The 18,953-nt window shown below is 40.4% G+C and overlaps 1 protein-coding gene across 2 annotated transcripts in view; it reads left to right on the top strand.

The window, feature by feature from the left end:
• The window catches only part of LOC121863482 (insulin-like growth factor-binding protein complex acid labile subunit), an 88,477-nt gene extending 69,941 nt beyond the window's left edge, over positions 1–18,536 (top strand). For both annotated transcript variants that reach the window (XM_042362156.1, XM_042362155.1), the window contains one exon: positions 14,972–18,536. In XM_042362156.1, coding sequence (XP_042218090.1) covers positions 15,121–17,232 — 2,112 coding nt within the window. In that variant the 5' untranslated portion in view covers positions 14,972–15,120 and the 3' untranslated portion in view covers positions 17,233–18,536. The remainder of the gene's footprint in view (positions 1–14,971) is intronic.
• The last annotated feature ends 417 nt before the right edge of the window (positions 18,537–18,953 follow it).

Consider the following 18,953-nt stretch of genomic DNA (forward strand, 5'->3'; position numbering starts at 1 on the left):
GCCCGTGTGTCTACTAAAGGAAACTATACCAAAATTTTATACACAATGATCATTATGAAGATTACTTATTCATTAAACGTCAATTTCATAAAACCTACATAAGGAAATTTACCCTTTCTTCTCCACTTCCAGCCCCCACTCGTCTTCGTCCTCTTCCTTCTCCTACGGCTTTTCCCAATCCTTCTTCATCGTCCTCTTCCTTCTTCTATTTATTTTCCGTCTATTTGTCATCTTCGTGCTTCCCCTCCTCTCAGTTAACTCACTTGCTCCACCTCCTAACCAACTTTTCCACAACCTTCCTCTCTCAGTTAACCCACTTCTTCGTCTTCAGGAAATACCTCAACTTAGCACGAAGCCGCCTGGATGTGGCTTCGTCTTCCTCCTCCTCCTCTACCTCCTTTCTCTCTCTCCCTCCCCACCCCTACCTCTCCGTCCCCTCCCCCTCCTCAACCACTTTGGGAAAATCGTGAAGGGGAGATGATGGGAGAACTTTGGAGCGAACGTGGGAGAGGCAATACCCTGGGTGGTGTGGATGAATTGGTTGATAAATTGACGATGTTTTGGGAAGTTGTATTGTCCTCTTGGTAAGTGAGACCATGATAACACGAGGGGCGGAAAGGTGTAGGAGGGGGGTAATACTGAGGAGGGATGGGGTGATGAAAGGTGAGTGAGGGGTTAGGATGTGTGGTGTGGTGATTGGTCGTCAAAGAAGAAAGGAAGGAAGGAAGGAATGAAGGAAGGAGATGAGGAAGGAAGGAAGGAAGGAAGGAAGGAAGGAAAGGAAGGAAGGAAGGAAGGAAGGAATGGTTAGGGGAGGTGTTGATGGTCAGTAAGTTGGAAAGGTTAAAAAAGGAGGGAAGGTGATGGTGAGGGGAGATAGTGATGATGATGTGTATAGGGTAAAGGCGGCGAAGGTTAGAGAGGGAGGGGTTGTGAGAGGTCAGTAGGTGAGGGAAGGAGGTTGATTAGGGGTTAGTGGGGTGATGGATCAGAGAGGATAGGAGGGGAAGGGGGAGGAGGGGGAGGTTCATATGGGTTAGTAGGTGAGGGGAGATGAGGGTTGGGTGACGCTGATGGCCACAATTAGCCTTCATAATAGTAATATGAATATGCACCGACACACATACACATAAACACACATTCAGACAGACACACACACACACACTTGCTCATACATAGATACGAACAAGTATGCACACACACACACACACACACACACACACACACACACACACACACACACTACCAGTAAATTTCCTGCTAACAATGACCCCCCATTAACTATATTGTATATTGTGCAGAGGAATATACAATGTGTCCTTCTGAGCCATTAGTTCTCTATATTAGCAACGTCTCTTTCTCTTCACCATTCCTTCTTCTCGTACTTCTTATCCTTTCCCTTTCCTTCCACTTCGTTATTTCATTTGTCTCTACCTTTCCATTATATCTTTCCATTTTCTCTTTCTCTTCTAATCTCTCTCTCTACTCTCCTTTATCTTCTTTTCCCCCTTTCCCATTTTAATTGTTTTCCCATTATTATTTTTATATATATATATATATATATATATATATATATATATATATATATATATATATTCCTTCCTACTCATCTAATTCCATTTTCTCCTGTCACACCTTCCCTTTCTTCTTCCATACCATTCTACCTCCCCCTCTCCCTTTCTTTCCCCTGCCACCACCCCTTCCACCCTCCAACACTTTTCCTCTTTTCCCATTCCCCTCTCTCTCTCTCTCTCTCACCTACCCTGTCCTTCCTCACCCTTCCTTCCCTCCCTCTCCTACCACACTCCTATGACCCTCACCCCTACCAGCTTACCTCTCTTCAGAACAGAGATGGAAGCTTTGTGTGTGTGTGTGTGTGTGTGTGTTATGCATCAATTTACAAAGAGTTCCTCCTCAGTGGTAAGCTCTACAATGAGATTATTCCTGGACTTCGCGAGCTGCCTAATTACCATACTGGATTAGTGATAAGCAGAGGTGATTAGCATAACAAAATTAAGCAGCAAATCGACCTCTGACCTCATCACATCACCCTTATGTACCTCTCTCTCTCTCTCTCTCTCGCAATCTGTCTCAGCCTGGTTCTCTCTTTCTCTCCCTGTCTCACCCCTTTCACGCCTTATCGCTTTCTCTGTCATTCTTTATCGATGATGTCTCTCCAATTTACATCACTGACGATTTATTCTTTATTTTCTCTCATCCATCTCCCTTCGTATGCATTATTCACTTACATTTCTCTTCTACATCCCACTTTTCCATTTCTCTTTCCTCTCTACGACTCTTCCAGTTCACTCTCCCGTCTTAATCTCTTCTCGAAAATAACCCATTTCTCATCTTCTTTCTCTCATTCTTTCCCCTCCCACCTTCCCTTCCCACCACTCACAGCACCCTCTCTTCTTCTTTTCCCCATCTACTATATACATCACCCTCCCCCTCTCCCTCTCATTTCTCTTATTCTCCCTCACCTCTCTCTCCTCCCCTTCCATCCAATCCTCCAGCCTCTCTCATCGTCCTTCCCTTTCCTTCACGCTTCCGAGTCTCCACCCTCTTACCTCTCCCTTTATCGCTCTCTCCCCTCTCCCTTTACTGCTATTTCTCCCTTCCGTCTCTCTCTTTACCGCTCTCTCCTCTTTCCCTATTCCTTTCTTACTCTCTCTCTCTGTTTATTGCTACCTCTTCTCCCTCTCATCTCTCACATGCACGCTCTTCCCTCCCTCTCATCTCTCTCATTAAGGTGAGGTAGCCAATGTAATAATCGCGCTCACCCACGTGTCCAGCATCTATAATTAGCACGGCTGTGATGAACCAGAGGTATAACACGCGCTACATTCCTCGTTCGTTTCAATTATAGGTCTCTCTCTCTCTCTCTCTCTCTCTCTCTCTCTCTCTCTCTCTCTCTCTCTCTCTTAACTATGGGTGAATATGGACGGTGTCTTACCTATAATTTCATTTGTTGACCTATAATCACTATTGTCTATTTATAACAGGAATTTACTAATGATTAGGTAGTTAGTAATCATAGAGTTTATTTATAAACACGTACGTTTACCTATGAGAAGTTTATTTTCCTATAATCACACTTAACAATAATAGTACTGTCTTGGTACAACGACGCCTAATTATCCATCATTAATCTTGTTTAGCTATAATCACATTTTAACTGCACTCAAACTTATTTATCTATAATTACGTTTGATTATAGAAATTACGAGTTTTTGTTTTGTTCCCTGTAAATAATCTTGATTAGACCTACCTATGATTATGCATTTTTAGTATAATATTTATTCCCTATTACTCTACTATGTTTGTATCTATAATTTGGCTTGCTTTTTAAAATTATCCTCTTTTTTTCTATTTTCATGTACGTGTACTTATGGTTTAATGCCCTATAATTTTGCATATTGTTAAACCATTAGATAGCTGAATTTATGTGACCAGAGCATCATCTATAATCATACTAGTTCACATTATAGTCACATTGTTTACCTATGACTACTTCACCTATAATCAATATATCTACCTAGACCACGCTTGTTTAGTCTGAGTAACTTTAAATGGAATACTATCTATAATTAGACTTGTTTACTCGTTATCACGCCTATAATTCTCGTCTACCTATGATCGCGTTTTTCTCCCCAAATCGCTGTTTGTTTACATAATACCCATTTGTTTACCCACATATTAATAACTCCACTTGTTTGTATTTTCCTTTTTTTACTCATAATCAATCCTTTCTATCTATAATTACTCATGTTTACTAATAATCGCCCTTGTTTAGCCGTAATTCTTCTTGCTTATCTATAATTCTTCTTTACTTATGATCACAAATATTTACCAATATATATTATCATCCATAAACACATAGATCGATAATCCCCTTGTTAACCTATAACTATATTATATACCTGACAACACACTCCTTTCTCTATAATATCTAAAATTCGTTATCACTCTTGTTATCAGTTAAATAATAAAGCATTCCTAATTCCCCAAATTTACAAATAATAATACTTTCTTCAATTACCATATTTATCTGACAAAAAATAATACTTTCTTAATATTACCCTATTTATATCACTATTTCTAAACGTCATTCATATCGTTCATGATAATATTTCAAGTCTTGCAAATTACAGGAATTTCCCCCCAGTGATAATTTGCAGCATTCATTACACAGGGTTATATTCCCATCTGTAATAATTACATTTCGATTCGTATTATGGGCAGTGATTAAAATAATGACGAGCCATCATTAGTAGAGATTACCATTACTCATTAAGCAATAATTTCTAATCTATTCTCAGGATTCGTTTGCTCTAGTTTACCTGTTATTATCGTTATTATCACCATTTTTTATATTACCGAAGGAAGGGAGAAGGGAGAAATATGATGAATAAGTCGACATACTGAATAATAATACTAGCCTCGACATGAATCCGTTTAACATAAAGAAAGCGTCACTAACACAACCAACACACCTTACGACCTAAGTTATCGAGCTCTTTGAGCCAACGTCATGGAATAACCCAGAAAGACCGGACAACTAGCCAAATGCACTGGCTAACCATTACCCCTGGGACAAGATTCGCCAAACGTTTACCATCAGTTTCAAAATTACTGATGAGAAATAAAAGGAAATAGTGGAAAGACGCTTGACTACAGTTTTACTTTGGGGGAAGAAGGAGGGAGGGGAGGGGGAAGAAGGGGGAGGGACTTTACTGCCTAATACACCTCTCATCGCTGTGTACTGTATATGTGTTGACAATATACAGTAAATTATATCAGGGTTGAAGAACTTACTTGTAAAGCGGGACGAAGAGAAACACGTTGACGCTTCTTCTTCTTCTTTTACTTCGTTAACGACCTTTCCGGGTACCACAATAACCATCAGTACAACATCCTAAAAACAAACAAAACAACAACACTGATATAGCGACAACTGAAACACTAACACTAACAATAAACAAGTTAATAAGTAAGTAAGTAAGTAAGTGTAAAGTCGGACCTACCACTGAAGCCAAGCGTGAGTTCTACTGATTGTTTCTTTCTGAAGAGTGTCGGGTTTCCTGTTGTCGTGAAGCAGGAGTCAATAATACACAGCTCGGTGCCTCCACGTCGACTGGCGGGAGTAGTATATGAGGAGTCAAGAAGAGGTGGTGACGGTGCTGGTGGTGGTAGTTTGTGGTAGTTTGTGGTCGCTAAACGAGGTAGTTTGGTAGGTAGTTAGCCTGTCCTAAACGATTGTTATGTTTTATTTCATTTATTATGATTATCTATTTATTTATTTATTTAATTTTGTTTTATTTTATATCTTTCATTAACTTTGTTAACACTTTTTTTTTTTTACGGGGATTAGCCCACCCGGGCACAGGTCAATGACCCACATCGGGGCCTGGAGGGCGAAAGTGTAATAATAATAATAATAATAATAATAATAATAATAATAATAATAATAATAATAATAATAATAATAATAATAATAATAATAATAATAATAATAATAATAAAGAAGCATAAAGAAAAAAAAAGATCAAGGTTGAGAAACAATGTTGTGTTGTCAATGGTAAGAGAAACAATTGAGACCCTGCAATTATATATAAATGAGGCAGAAAATCAGATCAGCAACCTGGGACTTGGTCACAAGTTTTGTGATGCCATATGGCAGCAGGGTCTATCATTAGACACCACATTATGCTTCCAATATCTTCCCAGGCGGTTAATACCTCCCTGTTTGGTAGTATGCCTGTTGACTTCACACTTTGAGTTTCTCTGTTGATTACACTCGTGTGTGTGTGTGTGTGTGTGTATCTGTGTGTGTGTGTGTGTCGAGAGAGCGAGAAGATTGAGCCCAATAAACTGACAAACGAAATAACCAGACAGACAGACAGACATCCTGCACATAACAAGACAGTCAGGTATATAGAACGAAACACGGGCACAACTGAATAAAATACATAAAAAAGTAAATATATACTCCTAAACTTTTTTTTTTTACATAAAAGCGAAAACCGCCTATCGATGGTGGATCAAATCAAAACTTTCATAGAGACGAGGGAACGAGAACCGGAGTGGGAGGGGCAAGGAGGGTAAGGGGGGGGGGACAGGGCAGGAACTATGGTATACAGTTGCAAGAGGAGGGGGAGGAGGGGGGGATTATAGGATACAGTTATAGTTGTAGGAAGGAGGGAAGCAGGAATCATAGGATATTCTTGCAGGAGAGGGTACAAGCTACGGACTCAGTGTGAGGTAGGGAGGATGGTGAGTGTGCGGGGAGAAGGTAACCTTTTCTTATACGTGAGCCTAAGATAAAAATGTACATGTTTACTTGATACAATGATAATGAAGATGAAGGGCATCAATGATTACGGTAACTACTGCTTATAACAATACTACACGTACTCCTCTACGTTAAAGTCCCTTACAAACATACACACACACTCGTGGTACTTTTATACTGTCTCTCACATATACAAAGACTTTCCAAAAATACACAGTCCCGGACAACCCCCTCACAAACGCATTCATAACCAGAAAAAAAACACATAAAAAAATCATGAAAAAAGCACTCACACACACTCACTCATGCACATACACACATAAACACACGCGAGCATTTACAAACTTGTTCTTTAATACACACAAACAGGAACCTCCCCCCCCCATCTTTATACACACGTGCGCGTCCATCAACCTGACATGGACAGAGTAACTGTGTGACACCTGGACTGATACTCCAAACATACTGTCTAACGCAACACCACTTACAACCCCCGCCCGTGACCTGTTGGGGGAGGGAGGCAGGGGTGAGGGACTGGGGGTAGGTGGCTGGGAGAGGGGCAAGGGGAGAGAAGCTGGGGGAGGCAAGGGGGAGTTACAAAGGGGAAGGAGAGAGGGAGGGATACATGGCGTTTAGGGTAGGGAGAGGGAGGTTGAGGAGGAGGAGAGGGACGAAGGAAGAAGAAGAAGAAAAAAGAAGAAGAAGACAGTAAGGAGCAAGAGTAAATCAGTTTTTGCAGGAGGAGGCAAAAGGGGAAGAAGAGGAATGAAAAGAAGATGCAAAGGAGAGGGACAGGAGAGAAACGAGGAAGCAGAAGTAAAGGAGAAGACGAAACGCCGAGAAAGAAGTAGAATGGTACTATCAAAGAAGAAAATGGAAAATGAGAGAGAAGGAGAAAGAGGAAAAAGGGATAGAGAAGAGCTACGAGAGTAAAGGAAGGGAGTAGCGGGAGGTGAAGAAGAGGAAGGGAGGGAGAGAGTGGACATTGAAGCAGAGGGACTGAAAGCCACACTACCACCATCACCACAGTACCACCACCCCTAACCCTCACTACTACCACACTACCACCGCCCCTAACCCTCACTACTACCACACTACCACCACCCCTAACCCTCACTACTACCACACTACCACCACACCACCACCAACCCTAACCCACAGCCGCGGATCAGCTCCCTGTTGGTGGAGGCTTTATGCACAGGGGGAGGGAAGTACAGCACACACCAAAACAAAAAATAATAATAAAAGATACTCTGATAAAACACCTACTGAACATCGTGATCACTTAGGAGGGGGAATATCGGATAAGCAGACCGTGTATAATATTACAGTAATTTCCAATTTATTCAGAAAGCTTTGCCAATTTACTTTACATAACTCAAATTAACCTACCAAAATAATGGCCCCTCTCAGAACTTTTCACGTTAATTACTGACTAATTTGAGCCAACCTCGTGCTGTTAAATCCTGTACGCTAATCCAATGTGTGTGCTTCGTAGAATGATGATTGAGTGTAAACATCACCCTGAGTACAGCACTGTCCCCAGGAGTGCGCGTGAATGTACAGCAAATTGTTCCATTACTACGGAAATGGACACTCGTAGCGTGTGCTTGTGTTGTGTGTGGAAGAGTGAGTAAAGGGGTACTGGAAAGTGTGTGTGTGTGTGTGTGTGTGTGTGTGTGTGTGTGTGTGTGGAGCTGTGTAGGTATGTAGTCTCTGGAAGTGTTTAGACTGCAGGGTTGTGAAGACTGAGATTTTGTGTAAACTGAGTGGTTGTGTAAACTCTAGGGGAACTGTATGTGTGTACTGTACATGCTGTAGAATTTTTTTTTTTCTAAATTCACAAGGTTTCATATTCACTTCGAAAAGGCTTTGTGATGTTCCGGCAATTTTCCAGGCATGAAACAGACAAGGAAAGATGGTGTGTGTGTTTTGAAAGTGGCCGGACGAGGTGTTGTCAGGGCGCCATCCTTGCCCTGTTTTCACGGAGAGTTTTATAAGAACGACGGATTTTTCTTCACAAACATCATCAAATTTACAATTTCAGTACGATGGTATTTTAAATCAACAATTCTCCCCATAGATGTAATGCAACTTTAATACCTTGATTAGAATAAAGCACACTAAACAATAGAGGAAATTAGAGCTTTACTATAACAGATTATGAAAATAGAAACACAAGTAATTAATTTAGATCACACCAATATGGATCTTCGGGTAATTATTGTCTCTCACTGTCGTTCAAAGTCCCGGGGTGGTTGGTCTACTTCACACACATGTTGATCCTTTGTTGATGAAATGAATCCGGAGTCACAGTGGATCTGAACCAAATTCTCAAAGGATCGTATATTGATTCACTTAAGCTGAGGAACCAAAATAAAGACTCCATCATGGCGTCGAAACCAAACTAAGACTCTACCATATATAGATACATTAATTACCACAAACATGAAAGTAAAATTATCTTTCTAAATCTTTATGAAACCGAACCCTGATATATGTGTTGACGGATATATGAATATTTTACCTTTTGTGATTATACGTTAGTTGTGATATATGAATGATATATATGACGTGTATAGTTATTTAGATATCACGAGTTCATTTTGATGTAAAACAGATCATATCGTTTATGTCAAATGGTTCTGAATAATGCCTGTATTAATAGTGGAAAAAAATATTGATTAGACTGATATTTAAAAAAAAAGCGCAATTAGCAATAAAACAAAAATAACGAACATTACCCAGTTACAAAATTAAACCAGATTCACAATTGCAACTTTTTTTGTGTCGAAATCACGTAGTTAGATACAAATCTGAACTATCTGAATTGTATACATTAATTTTACATATACTCTATTGTTTGGGTGAAAATAATGACAGGATTTATAACACAGTGGCCGAGTTGTGGAATTTGTCGTTCTTAAAGTTGAACATGAATTACCGAAATGTAAAACAATATATTTCAACTGGACTGAGTCGCCATACAACCCTTAACACTAAACACAACGTAGCTGTACTTGATTTAATTAAAATTCGCTATCATAAATCCATAGCGAATATATCCACTTTGCTCTCACGGGCGGGCGCACTCCGGCAATAAAATGAATGTGGTACGGACGATAGAATAAATTTCGGTGTTATTTTGCATAAACAATTGTGCATAATATGTTAATAAATCAGACCTATTATATGAATATTGAAAGAGTGTATCGTCACGGTCCAGGAGAGGCGCCTCAACGTTTCATCAACTCTCATTACTTAATGCTCATAATTCCATAAAATAAACACACACGCTGCCGGTGATGAAAATTCACGTGCGTTTGTTCCTACTTTTGCCTGCAGGGGATTAATACCTGGATAGGACGGTGATACGGAGGTGTAAACAGTGCGGTGGTGGAGAACGGGGGGCGGGGCGGGGCGGGGCGGGGCGGGGCGGGGCGGGACGGGACGGGACGGGACGGGGCGGGGCGGGGTGGGGAGGTCTTTGCTGTGGTCAGTATACGTTGGTTGTAAATAGTGTTGATTATTTTGGACGGTGATAGAGTATTGACTGTACTCTTTTATCAACCATTGAAATGCCGCGTAGTGGTGACTGAATAGTGAATGAAGATCTTATCTATTCATCCGTTAGTTCTCCCGCCGTGTGCAGTGAACAGTGAACAATAAAATGATAAACACAGGTGATAAGAAAGGTAATGTCAAACTTCATAAGCAATTGGTATCACTTCTTAATGATTAATAACACATATTAGTTGTAGGTTAAATTGGGTCTTAGTTTTGGTAGATTCCCAACCTAACCAAAGTTGAGAAGGGAGGAACGAGGATTACAGCCTTGAATAGCGGGTTCTGTATACACATTATGGACCTTTGAAGTTGGACAAGAGGATTTGTTCTTATCTCATTGAGGTTTTTGGGTGGATTTTTTTTTATTTCAAAACGGGGATATTAGGGTAGAACTGCCTTGTACTTCCTCTATAGACGTTTTAAGGTAGGGAAAAGGAGTTTGACAATTACATTAACGAATCCACAAGGATATGGAAAAAAAGTCTGTCAAGTTATCACGAGGAATTATTTTCAATCCAACCTTTAAGTGCCTTCATAGTTAATCACAGGACAGGTAACGCCATCACACCTGAGGTAAATTAGTACACCATAAAAACCTAATACAAACAACACCTTATATATTAATAGGATCGTCATATAACTTACTGGTATAATTGGAACTGCTATATAGTTTGTTTGTTCGTTTGATTATTTGATTTTTTCTGTCTAAGTATATTGTTCACCTGGCTCTAATAAAGGTTTGTCTTGAGTACTTGAATACGATGTAACTCAGGTGTGACTTGATGATTCTCAGTCTGGGAGAGAGATAAAGGAGCCACGAGCGCTGATAGCCTGAGCCGCCACTAATAGAATGTTTACCACGTAATGTGCTCTTAAACATGATTGGTTGCCATGAGTGGTGCTGTTCAGGGTGATTAATTGCTATGAGAGGTATTCTTTAGTTATAATTGTTTACAGCGATGCAAGGAGAGCTCTTAACTATGATTTGGTTGCCACGGAAGGGGTTCTTAGCTACGATTGGTTGCCACATGAGATATTCTAAGTAATGATTGGTTGCCACGCCAGATGTTCTTTGCCACTATTGGTAGCTTAGATTAGGTGCCAGATCAGATGTCCAACCACGATTAATTGCCACCATACTCTGTATCTTGATTAGTTGCCACGACAGTTGCCACAAGTCAAGATTAGTTGGGACAAGAGATGGTGCTCTGCGATATGATTGGATTACCCACAAGAATTATAGCATACTCCTGACTGGTTACCATAAAGACGTGTACTGTATCTCACCCACGTTCCTTAACTGTGATTGGTCGCTAGATAGTCTTAGGTCACGATAACAGCCAATAAGAAGAGAATTCTCCGGAAATCCATGAAAAAAAAGCCCTTCAAGAGGTGGCTTCAGACATGGGCCGGCTTGGAGCGTGGCATGCCTCGTTAGATAATTTTTCCGGGACATTGAGTTGGTGGGAATCCTGGCCTAGTGAGTGGTCGTATTCTAGCAGAGTTTCTATGGACTCGACCCTCCCTCCCTCCCTCCCCTCACTGATAAATTGATTGGAGGACGTCTTTGTTGTGGATATGTGGGTATCTGTGTGTGTGTGTGTGTGTGTGTGTGTGTGTGTGTGTGTGTGTTTACGCATGATTTTTTGTGTGTATAAAAAAAGCCCTGTTTATACACCTGACTAATCTTTTATTCCTAACTTAATCTGTCATCCCTGAGAGAGAGAGAGAATAGTCTTACCTAATATAAGTCCGCCAGTTCCACGCGGATACTTACATGTTTTGAATTACTTTTTTTGCAAATTCTAATCGTCAGTTTTGTGTTCTCAGTAAGAATATATTATTTCGGTAGGGATTGATATACCCTTATTATCTTTCTCTTTGATTTTCTCTCTTTTTCCTTAAGTCTATCTTTCTTTTTAATTCTTTCTCTCGTTATATATCTCTTTATGTCTTCATATTTTTCTCTCTCTTGCTATCTCTCTGTTTATATCCTTCTTCGTCTCTTTCCCTCGTATATCTCTATTTCTCTGTATTATATTTCTTCTTTCATCTCTTTTTCTCTCTTTGTGTATATTTTTCTCTTTATTTCCCTCCGTCTTTTTACATCTCACTTTCCTTGATTATATATCTCTCTCTACTTTCTTTGCTGCCATTCTTCTCACCCCGCGGGACATAAACTGGCAAACACACCACCACAAACACACGTCTCATCCTCCTCCAGCTCGTCCTCTTTTAGCCTCCCCTATCATGTCAGTAAGCATCTCCCCTTTCCTCGTAGGACCTAACACCAACACCGCCTTCCTTCATCCATCCCTCGGCCTGCCCCACAGCCTTAACTCACCCTGAGCCACAATCTCCCCGGCCACCCGCGGCCGCCGTGCCCACACACCACTTTTACGGCTGTTGCAGCGTTGCCTCGTAAAGCCAGAAAGTGCGGCAACGTAGCATAGACGCGGCACATGAACTTTTGTTTATGTTTGCTGCCAGTTGGCCCGGATGTCTTTAGATGTGTGTTTCTACTTGAATATTTTTTATTATTTTTGTATACATAAACCTGTTTAGACATTATGTATATATATATATATATATATATATATATATATATATATATATATATATATATATATATATATATATATATATATATATATATATATATATATATATATATATATATATATATATATATATATATAGAGACAGAGAGTGAGTTATTTTTAGAGAAGGATTAGTGGAAGCGGAACTCCATTTATGTAAAATTAATATTTCGTTTTACATATCAGTTAGTCTAGTCACAAAGTTAGGCTATTTCTTTTTTATGGATGTGTGGGTTTTGTGTGTTTGTTCCATTTAAAAGAATTTATATATAAACACATGTATATATTTTACTCCCACGGTGTATGAATGCATAAAACATCTATTACGTGTGCAATGTATGTGTTTGTCTACCCAATACATACGGCATAAGGATTTATCTTTGTTGATTTGCATACCGTTCCTCCCTCGAGTGCACTGCCCTGGTATACACCTTTAAGACAATACTCACACAAATTTATGTCGTGCATAACACATATTTCGAATAAAGGCCACATATCATATTAAGAAATGATATGTAAGCAGCAACGTATTTTATTAAACACGTAGTACAACTGACAGCCACAGTGAACGTGTGTGTAGAAGAGAACAATATATATATTACCAAAACTATCATTGATACATAAGCATCAAACACATTTCGAAACAAACCACGTTATATAAAACAAGAAAATACATACGCAGAGATCACCCAGATTAGACAAAAATGAGTCATACTAACACTACAATACAACGGTGTCGAAAGTCCTGTTGACACACGTAACAATCAAACATAAAAAAAACACATTCCCATGTTGACACGCACACAAAAGACATATGTCGAGATTACCGGAAATTATGCAAAAGAAAATCCTTTTGACGTTGTTATTCAAATTGGACGTCAAACTTCACCACCGAGGAGCTAGGACGTCTTGGGGGGCGGCGCATGTCAATGAGTGAAACACCCTTAATCTTTGTGGTGGTGGGGAGGAGGGAGAGGAAGTGGGAGGGGGAGGGGGGGAGGGAAGAGGGAAAGGGAGAGAGGGAGAGAATGGCCTTCTCAAATTCCGTTGCCATCCCATTCCAATGTGTTGTGTCGTGTTGTCACCACGTAGAGATGGAGTCATTTGTCATGTTCAAATTTGTCTCTTTATTTTTGTACTTGGAGACTACAACACTGATTTTCTGTTATAATACGAACACATACAATGATTCACTGTTTTATTACGAACACATATAGTGATTCACTGTTTTATTACGAACACATATAATGATTCAGTTTTATTACGAACACATATAATGATTCGCTGTTTTATTACGAACACATATAGTGATTCACTGTTTTATTACGAACACATATAATGATTCACTGTTTTATTACGAACACATATAATGATTCACTGTTTTATTGCGAACACATATAATGATTCACTATTACGAACACATATAATGATTCACTGTTTTATTACGAACACATATAATGATTCAGTTTTATTACGAACACATATAATGATTCGCTGTTTTATTACGAACACATAATGATTCACTGTTTTATTACGAACACATATAATGATTCACTGTTTTATTACGAACAAATATAATGATTCACTGTTTTATTATGAAAATATATAACAATAATAATTTTTTAACACGACCACGGTAATGATGATAATGAATAATGAGCGTTTACATGAATAAAATACGTTTATCTATGACTATTAAACGTCATTATACATGCAGAAAAGAACCATTGCATATAGTGTTATTCATCATTTTTTTTATCAACAATACTTCTACAATACGAAATAGCTTATATAAATATGTTTCTTGACTTTTTTTTTCTTTATGTTACTTGATAAATAAAACAAGAAGGCGAGAACTGGAACTATCTCGTCTTGTGATCAGTAGGGAGCTCTTACAGGGAAAGAAGTGCACCACATCTTGTCCCAAATGACATTCACACGCCGCACAGTATTCCACGGACAACTTTGGCACACAGTGGAAATTCAATTTAGCAGTTACTACGCCAGCCTAGAAATTGGAAAAGTTATAATCCGACGGGTGTTTAGAGGGAAAACATCCAAGTCGATAGACGGAAGTTGGTGAATATTTTGTGATGGTGACAGTGGGCTGGTGATGATGAATACAAAAACCGGGGATATCAGTCATCAAGATGATCATGACGAAGAAAGATTTTTACTCGCGTAATATCGGGCAATAATTAGTTAATGGAGAAACACCTGGAGCTTTTTTATCACTGATTTATATGTATAACATGACTGCGTTATTTTTTATCATTATCGTCTTTATATATTTTTATTTTTATAACAGTTCTATTTGTCACTCAATGATATCTTAATACTGGTTTAGACGATTATATGTGTTTCGATGTACCCCTGACACTGTACAATATACAGTGTATCCTATACTATGACAATTGACTATTGGAATATTAGAATCCAACTCTACGCTTTCAGTACAACAGTGCACGATGCATTATATATTAATTTGTTTCTTTTTTCATCTTTACAGGAGAGTGTCACTGCCGTCGACTCCGGGACTCCGAGTCAGGGGCAGAGTGGAGATGCCTCTGGTTACGACGCCTCTGGACGCTCCTCCTGACGGCGCGATACCCTGAGAGGAGGTGTAAGGTAGCGGGTGCTTGGGGGCAGCTGGCGAAGATGGAACGAGACACGACACCTCTTCTTCTGTACAACAACCATCATCCCACTTTAAGTGATGACTCAGAATGGGACGACCTTCTGGGCAGAGGAAAATGTGAAAGCACTTTCCCGTCCACTCCTTCACACAGCCCAAGAAACTTACACCGAAAGCCTCTCACAGATCATGCTCAAGGCAGAAGAAAACTTTTCGCTAAGTTTGGGCTTTCGGCAATGTTCTCGTCTCGTGATTCATCAAATAGTCCAAAGATGGCCAGGCAAGTTGTAAAACCCAGCGAAACCAACTCTTCTTTCGCACTTCCCTGGACGCGCTCCAAGGTTACCAACAAAAGCTACATTACCAACAACGACAACAGGAGAACGGACGGAATAAAATCAGAGAAGAGTTGTGGGCAAAACTGCCAAACTGAAGAGGACTCACCTGCTCTGCTGACTTCTCCTGATACCTACAGAAGCAGAAGAAAACACCGGCTGTGGTTCACTGAACCCCGGGGATACAAAACAGTGCCGGCGGAGACTCAACCAGTCCTCCCGGGTCAGGCAAACAGTGGGAGTTCCCGGGCCTGGGTGTCACCGCCTGCCTGGTCTTCAGTGGTCCATGGATTGCACTCTGTGGCACTGGTACTCATGGTGACGCTTTTGAGTCCCGTCGGTGCCTTCTGTCCCCGAGGATGTTCATGTGACGACGTGGGGTTGCTGGTTCACTGTGACAAAGCAGACCTAGACGTGATCCCAATACTGCTTCATCCTGGAACCCTGGAACTACACCTGAGCCACAACAGGATCAAGACAATTTTGGAAGGACTTATATTTTACAATGAGCTTCGGTTTTTGGATCTGTCGCATAATGAGGTAGTATCGCTTGGTTCACAAAACTTTGCCTCGCAAAGATCTCTCAAGACACTTGTGATAAATAATAACAAGGTTTCAAAGATTCAGAGCAGAGCATTTCTTGGACTTTCGAAGCTCACTACTCTGGATTTGAGTGATAATTACATAGAAACTCTGGAAAATAACGCTTTCAGTTCTCTTAGCAAACTGAAAACTCTTGACTTGTCGAATAACCGAATAAAGAATCTTACTGCCAATACCTTCATGAAACTCCGAGGGTTGAAATTACTTAATTTGTGTAAGAATGAGCTTAAGGATATTTCCAGTGTTGTATTTGAACCCCTTAAAGAGCTTCAAGACCTAGATCTGTGCTCAAACCAAATTACGGTCATTCAGGACTTTGCTTTCAAAAGTCTAAAGGGTCTAATTAACTTGAAACTAAGCAATAACAAAGTGCGTCACATCCACGAGAAGGCTTTTAGTGGGCTGGAGTCCCTAAGACTTCTAGGCCTAAAAGACAATGCGTTCACTGAAGTGCCCAGCCACATCTTACCTGCCATCAAGGGTCTTGAGGAGCTGGATTTGGGGATCAATCCTCTGACGTCATTACCTTTCGACCCTTTTTCCCAATTGGTTAATCTTAAGAGTCTGCACATATCACGATGTGAGAACCTTTCCTTAATCGACAGTGGAGCTTTCGCTAGTCTCAGTAAACTTAATTCCCTTGTACTCAGTTTCAACCCCCAATTATCCTCTCTCCAACGTGACGTCTTTAAGCCTCTTACTGGCCTTCGACATTTGGTTCTCAGGGGTAATGGCTTAAGAGGTTTTGATCGCTCTCTTGTTAGTTCCACCAGCCTCCAGTCACTTGATCTTCGGGACAATAGACTTGAGTGCAATTGTTCCATAAAGTGGCTGCAAGAAGCGAGCTTGAACAATAGCCTCTCGCTAAAAATCGAGGAGATATCGTGCGCCGGGCCAGACGTGCTGAGGGGCAGAAGCCTCTCAGAACTATCCGAGTATGATCTTGAGTGTTACAATAACGTAGTGGTGGTGGCCTCTTGTGCTGCCGCGTCGATGGCTCTCATCCTCCTTCTAGTGGCTTTTGGTGTTCTTTATTATAAGAACTGCCGCAAGATGAAGGCGATGGTCCACGACAACTGGCCGGAGAAGATCGTGGCGACCTGGAAAGACCCGGAATACCAGAAGCAGGTTGAGGACGAAGAATACACATTTCATTCTCTTCGTGGCATCCAGCACATTCCCGTGACAGTCATTTGACAGGAGCTCGGTGGAGATCAACCACCGCCTTCTGGTCTCCACGACGAGTTAATTGAAAGAACCAAGGCGCTCAAGTCCTCCATGTCAGCGGAGGAAAGTAACAAAAGCAGAACCATGAGACAGCCCCATCATGGAAGAAAAGAAATAGAAGACTATTTCTCCTCGCTCAAGTCCCCAACAAGGGCCAACCAAGAAGGACACTTTGGGGTCCTTCCACTCGAGAACGGTGTAGGGGGAGCCGCCAGCAGCAGCCGCAGCAGCAGCAGTAGCAGCAGCAGAAACGGTGGTCAGCGTATTTCACATTACCTGCCACCCACCCCACCTCCCGGCGCTACCACCACACCACGCCGCCACAACTCTCACATATACGCTGAGCCTCACGCCAGACCCAAGCTTGGCAGCAACGGCACAGCCCACAAGTCATCCAAAGATTCTGGATATTACTCCTGTGAGTTTCTGGACCAGAATCCCTACGCAGGTTCTATGAAGGAGCCAGGAGGGAAGGCAACCCCCTCCCAGAACAGCAGAAGTCTCGGGCGGCACCTTCCCCCCAGCGACTCCGGGGTCTTCACTCTCAGCCACATCTACAACAGGCCTAGTCAACATAGCTTTAACAGTGAACAAGAGGGAATCTATGATAACATAATTTGATAACGAGAAAATGCCAGCAGCTTGTTCTTTTGTTGGGCATTAGCTACAAGAACATTTATAGCGTGATAAGTTTTGGACATTGGAACAATGGTTGTGGGTCTTGGAACTTTGTGGTTATTCACTTATATCAGCTTTTCATAATGAAGCTTTGATTATTATTATATACTGTGACGTTCTTACATTCATTTGAATAGTATATAGTTACTGTTATAAGTCATTTGTTTCTCTTGTGCATGATATTGTAAAAAAATAAAAATAAATCACATCCCAGTTCCTCTTTGCTCATGAACAAGCGGTAGACAAAGCACAATACTATATTATCACGAATGATTAAGCCATTTTCTTGGCCACACTGTGTTTTGCTACAGTTGCAATACAGACTAGTCCAGACGGTGTGTGACGAGCCAAGACGTTTATCATTATGTACAGATATTATTAAGACGTGCATCTTACGTATGCATAATTGACTTGCACATTGTCTTAGGTTTTAAAGCTTGCTTCAATCGGGATATCTCGTCTGCACCTTTATAAGACTAAAATCAAAACATCGGAGGAATTGCCTTTACATCCATTTTAAAGGGTATAGAATTCTGAGACATTTTGTATACTACATACGTTTTTCTTGTCATTAATTAAACTATGATTATGCTTCAGTAATGTTATTTCATTTACCTCTCCTCACAGATAACATTATAGAGATTATATGTTGAAATGGTTGAAACTGGAAAACTAAACAAGATTATATGTCACACCTACACTCACAGCACGTTGAATTATACGTGATTAGCAAGAAGTGTATATATGGATACTACACAGATCTTACGCATTAAAGTAAGTTGGATTTTGTACCCAGTATCTAAAACAACTATTTGTGCAGGTGGGGGTCGACATGCTCCGAAATTTTACGTGTGACTAGTGACAGCCCTCATATACCAATATTTATCGTCCATGGTGTCATATTGTTTCCCACAAAGTATGCACAGATAGTTGTTTTAGCTACTGTGCGCATAAGAACAGTGATCTACTGAAATACAATGTTGAGGATTAAAATGATAAACTACAAAACATCT

Source organism: Homarus americanus, unplaced genomic scaffold (assembly GCF_018991925.1).
Source record: "Homarus americanus isolate GMGI-L3 unplaced genomic scaffold, GMGI_Hamer_2.0 scaffold47177, whole genome shotgun sequence".
Classification (NCBI taxonomy): Eukaryota; Metazoa; Arthropoda; class Malacostraca; order Decapoda; family Nephropidae; genus Homarus; species Homarus americanus.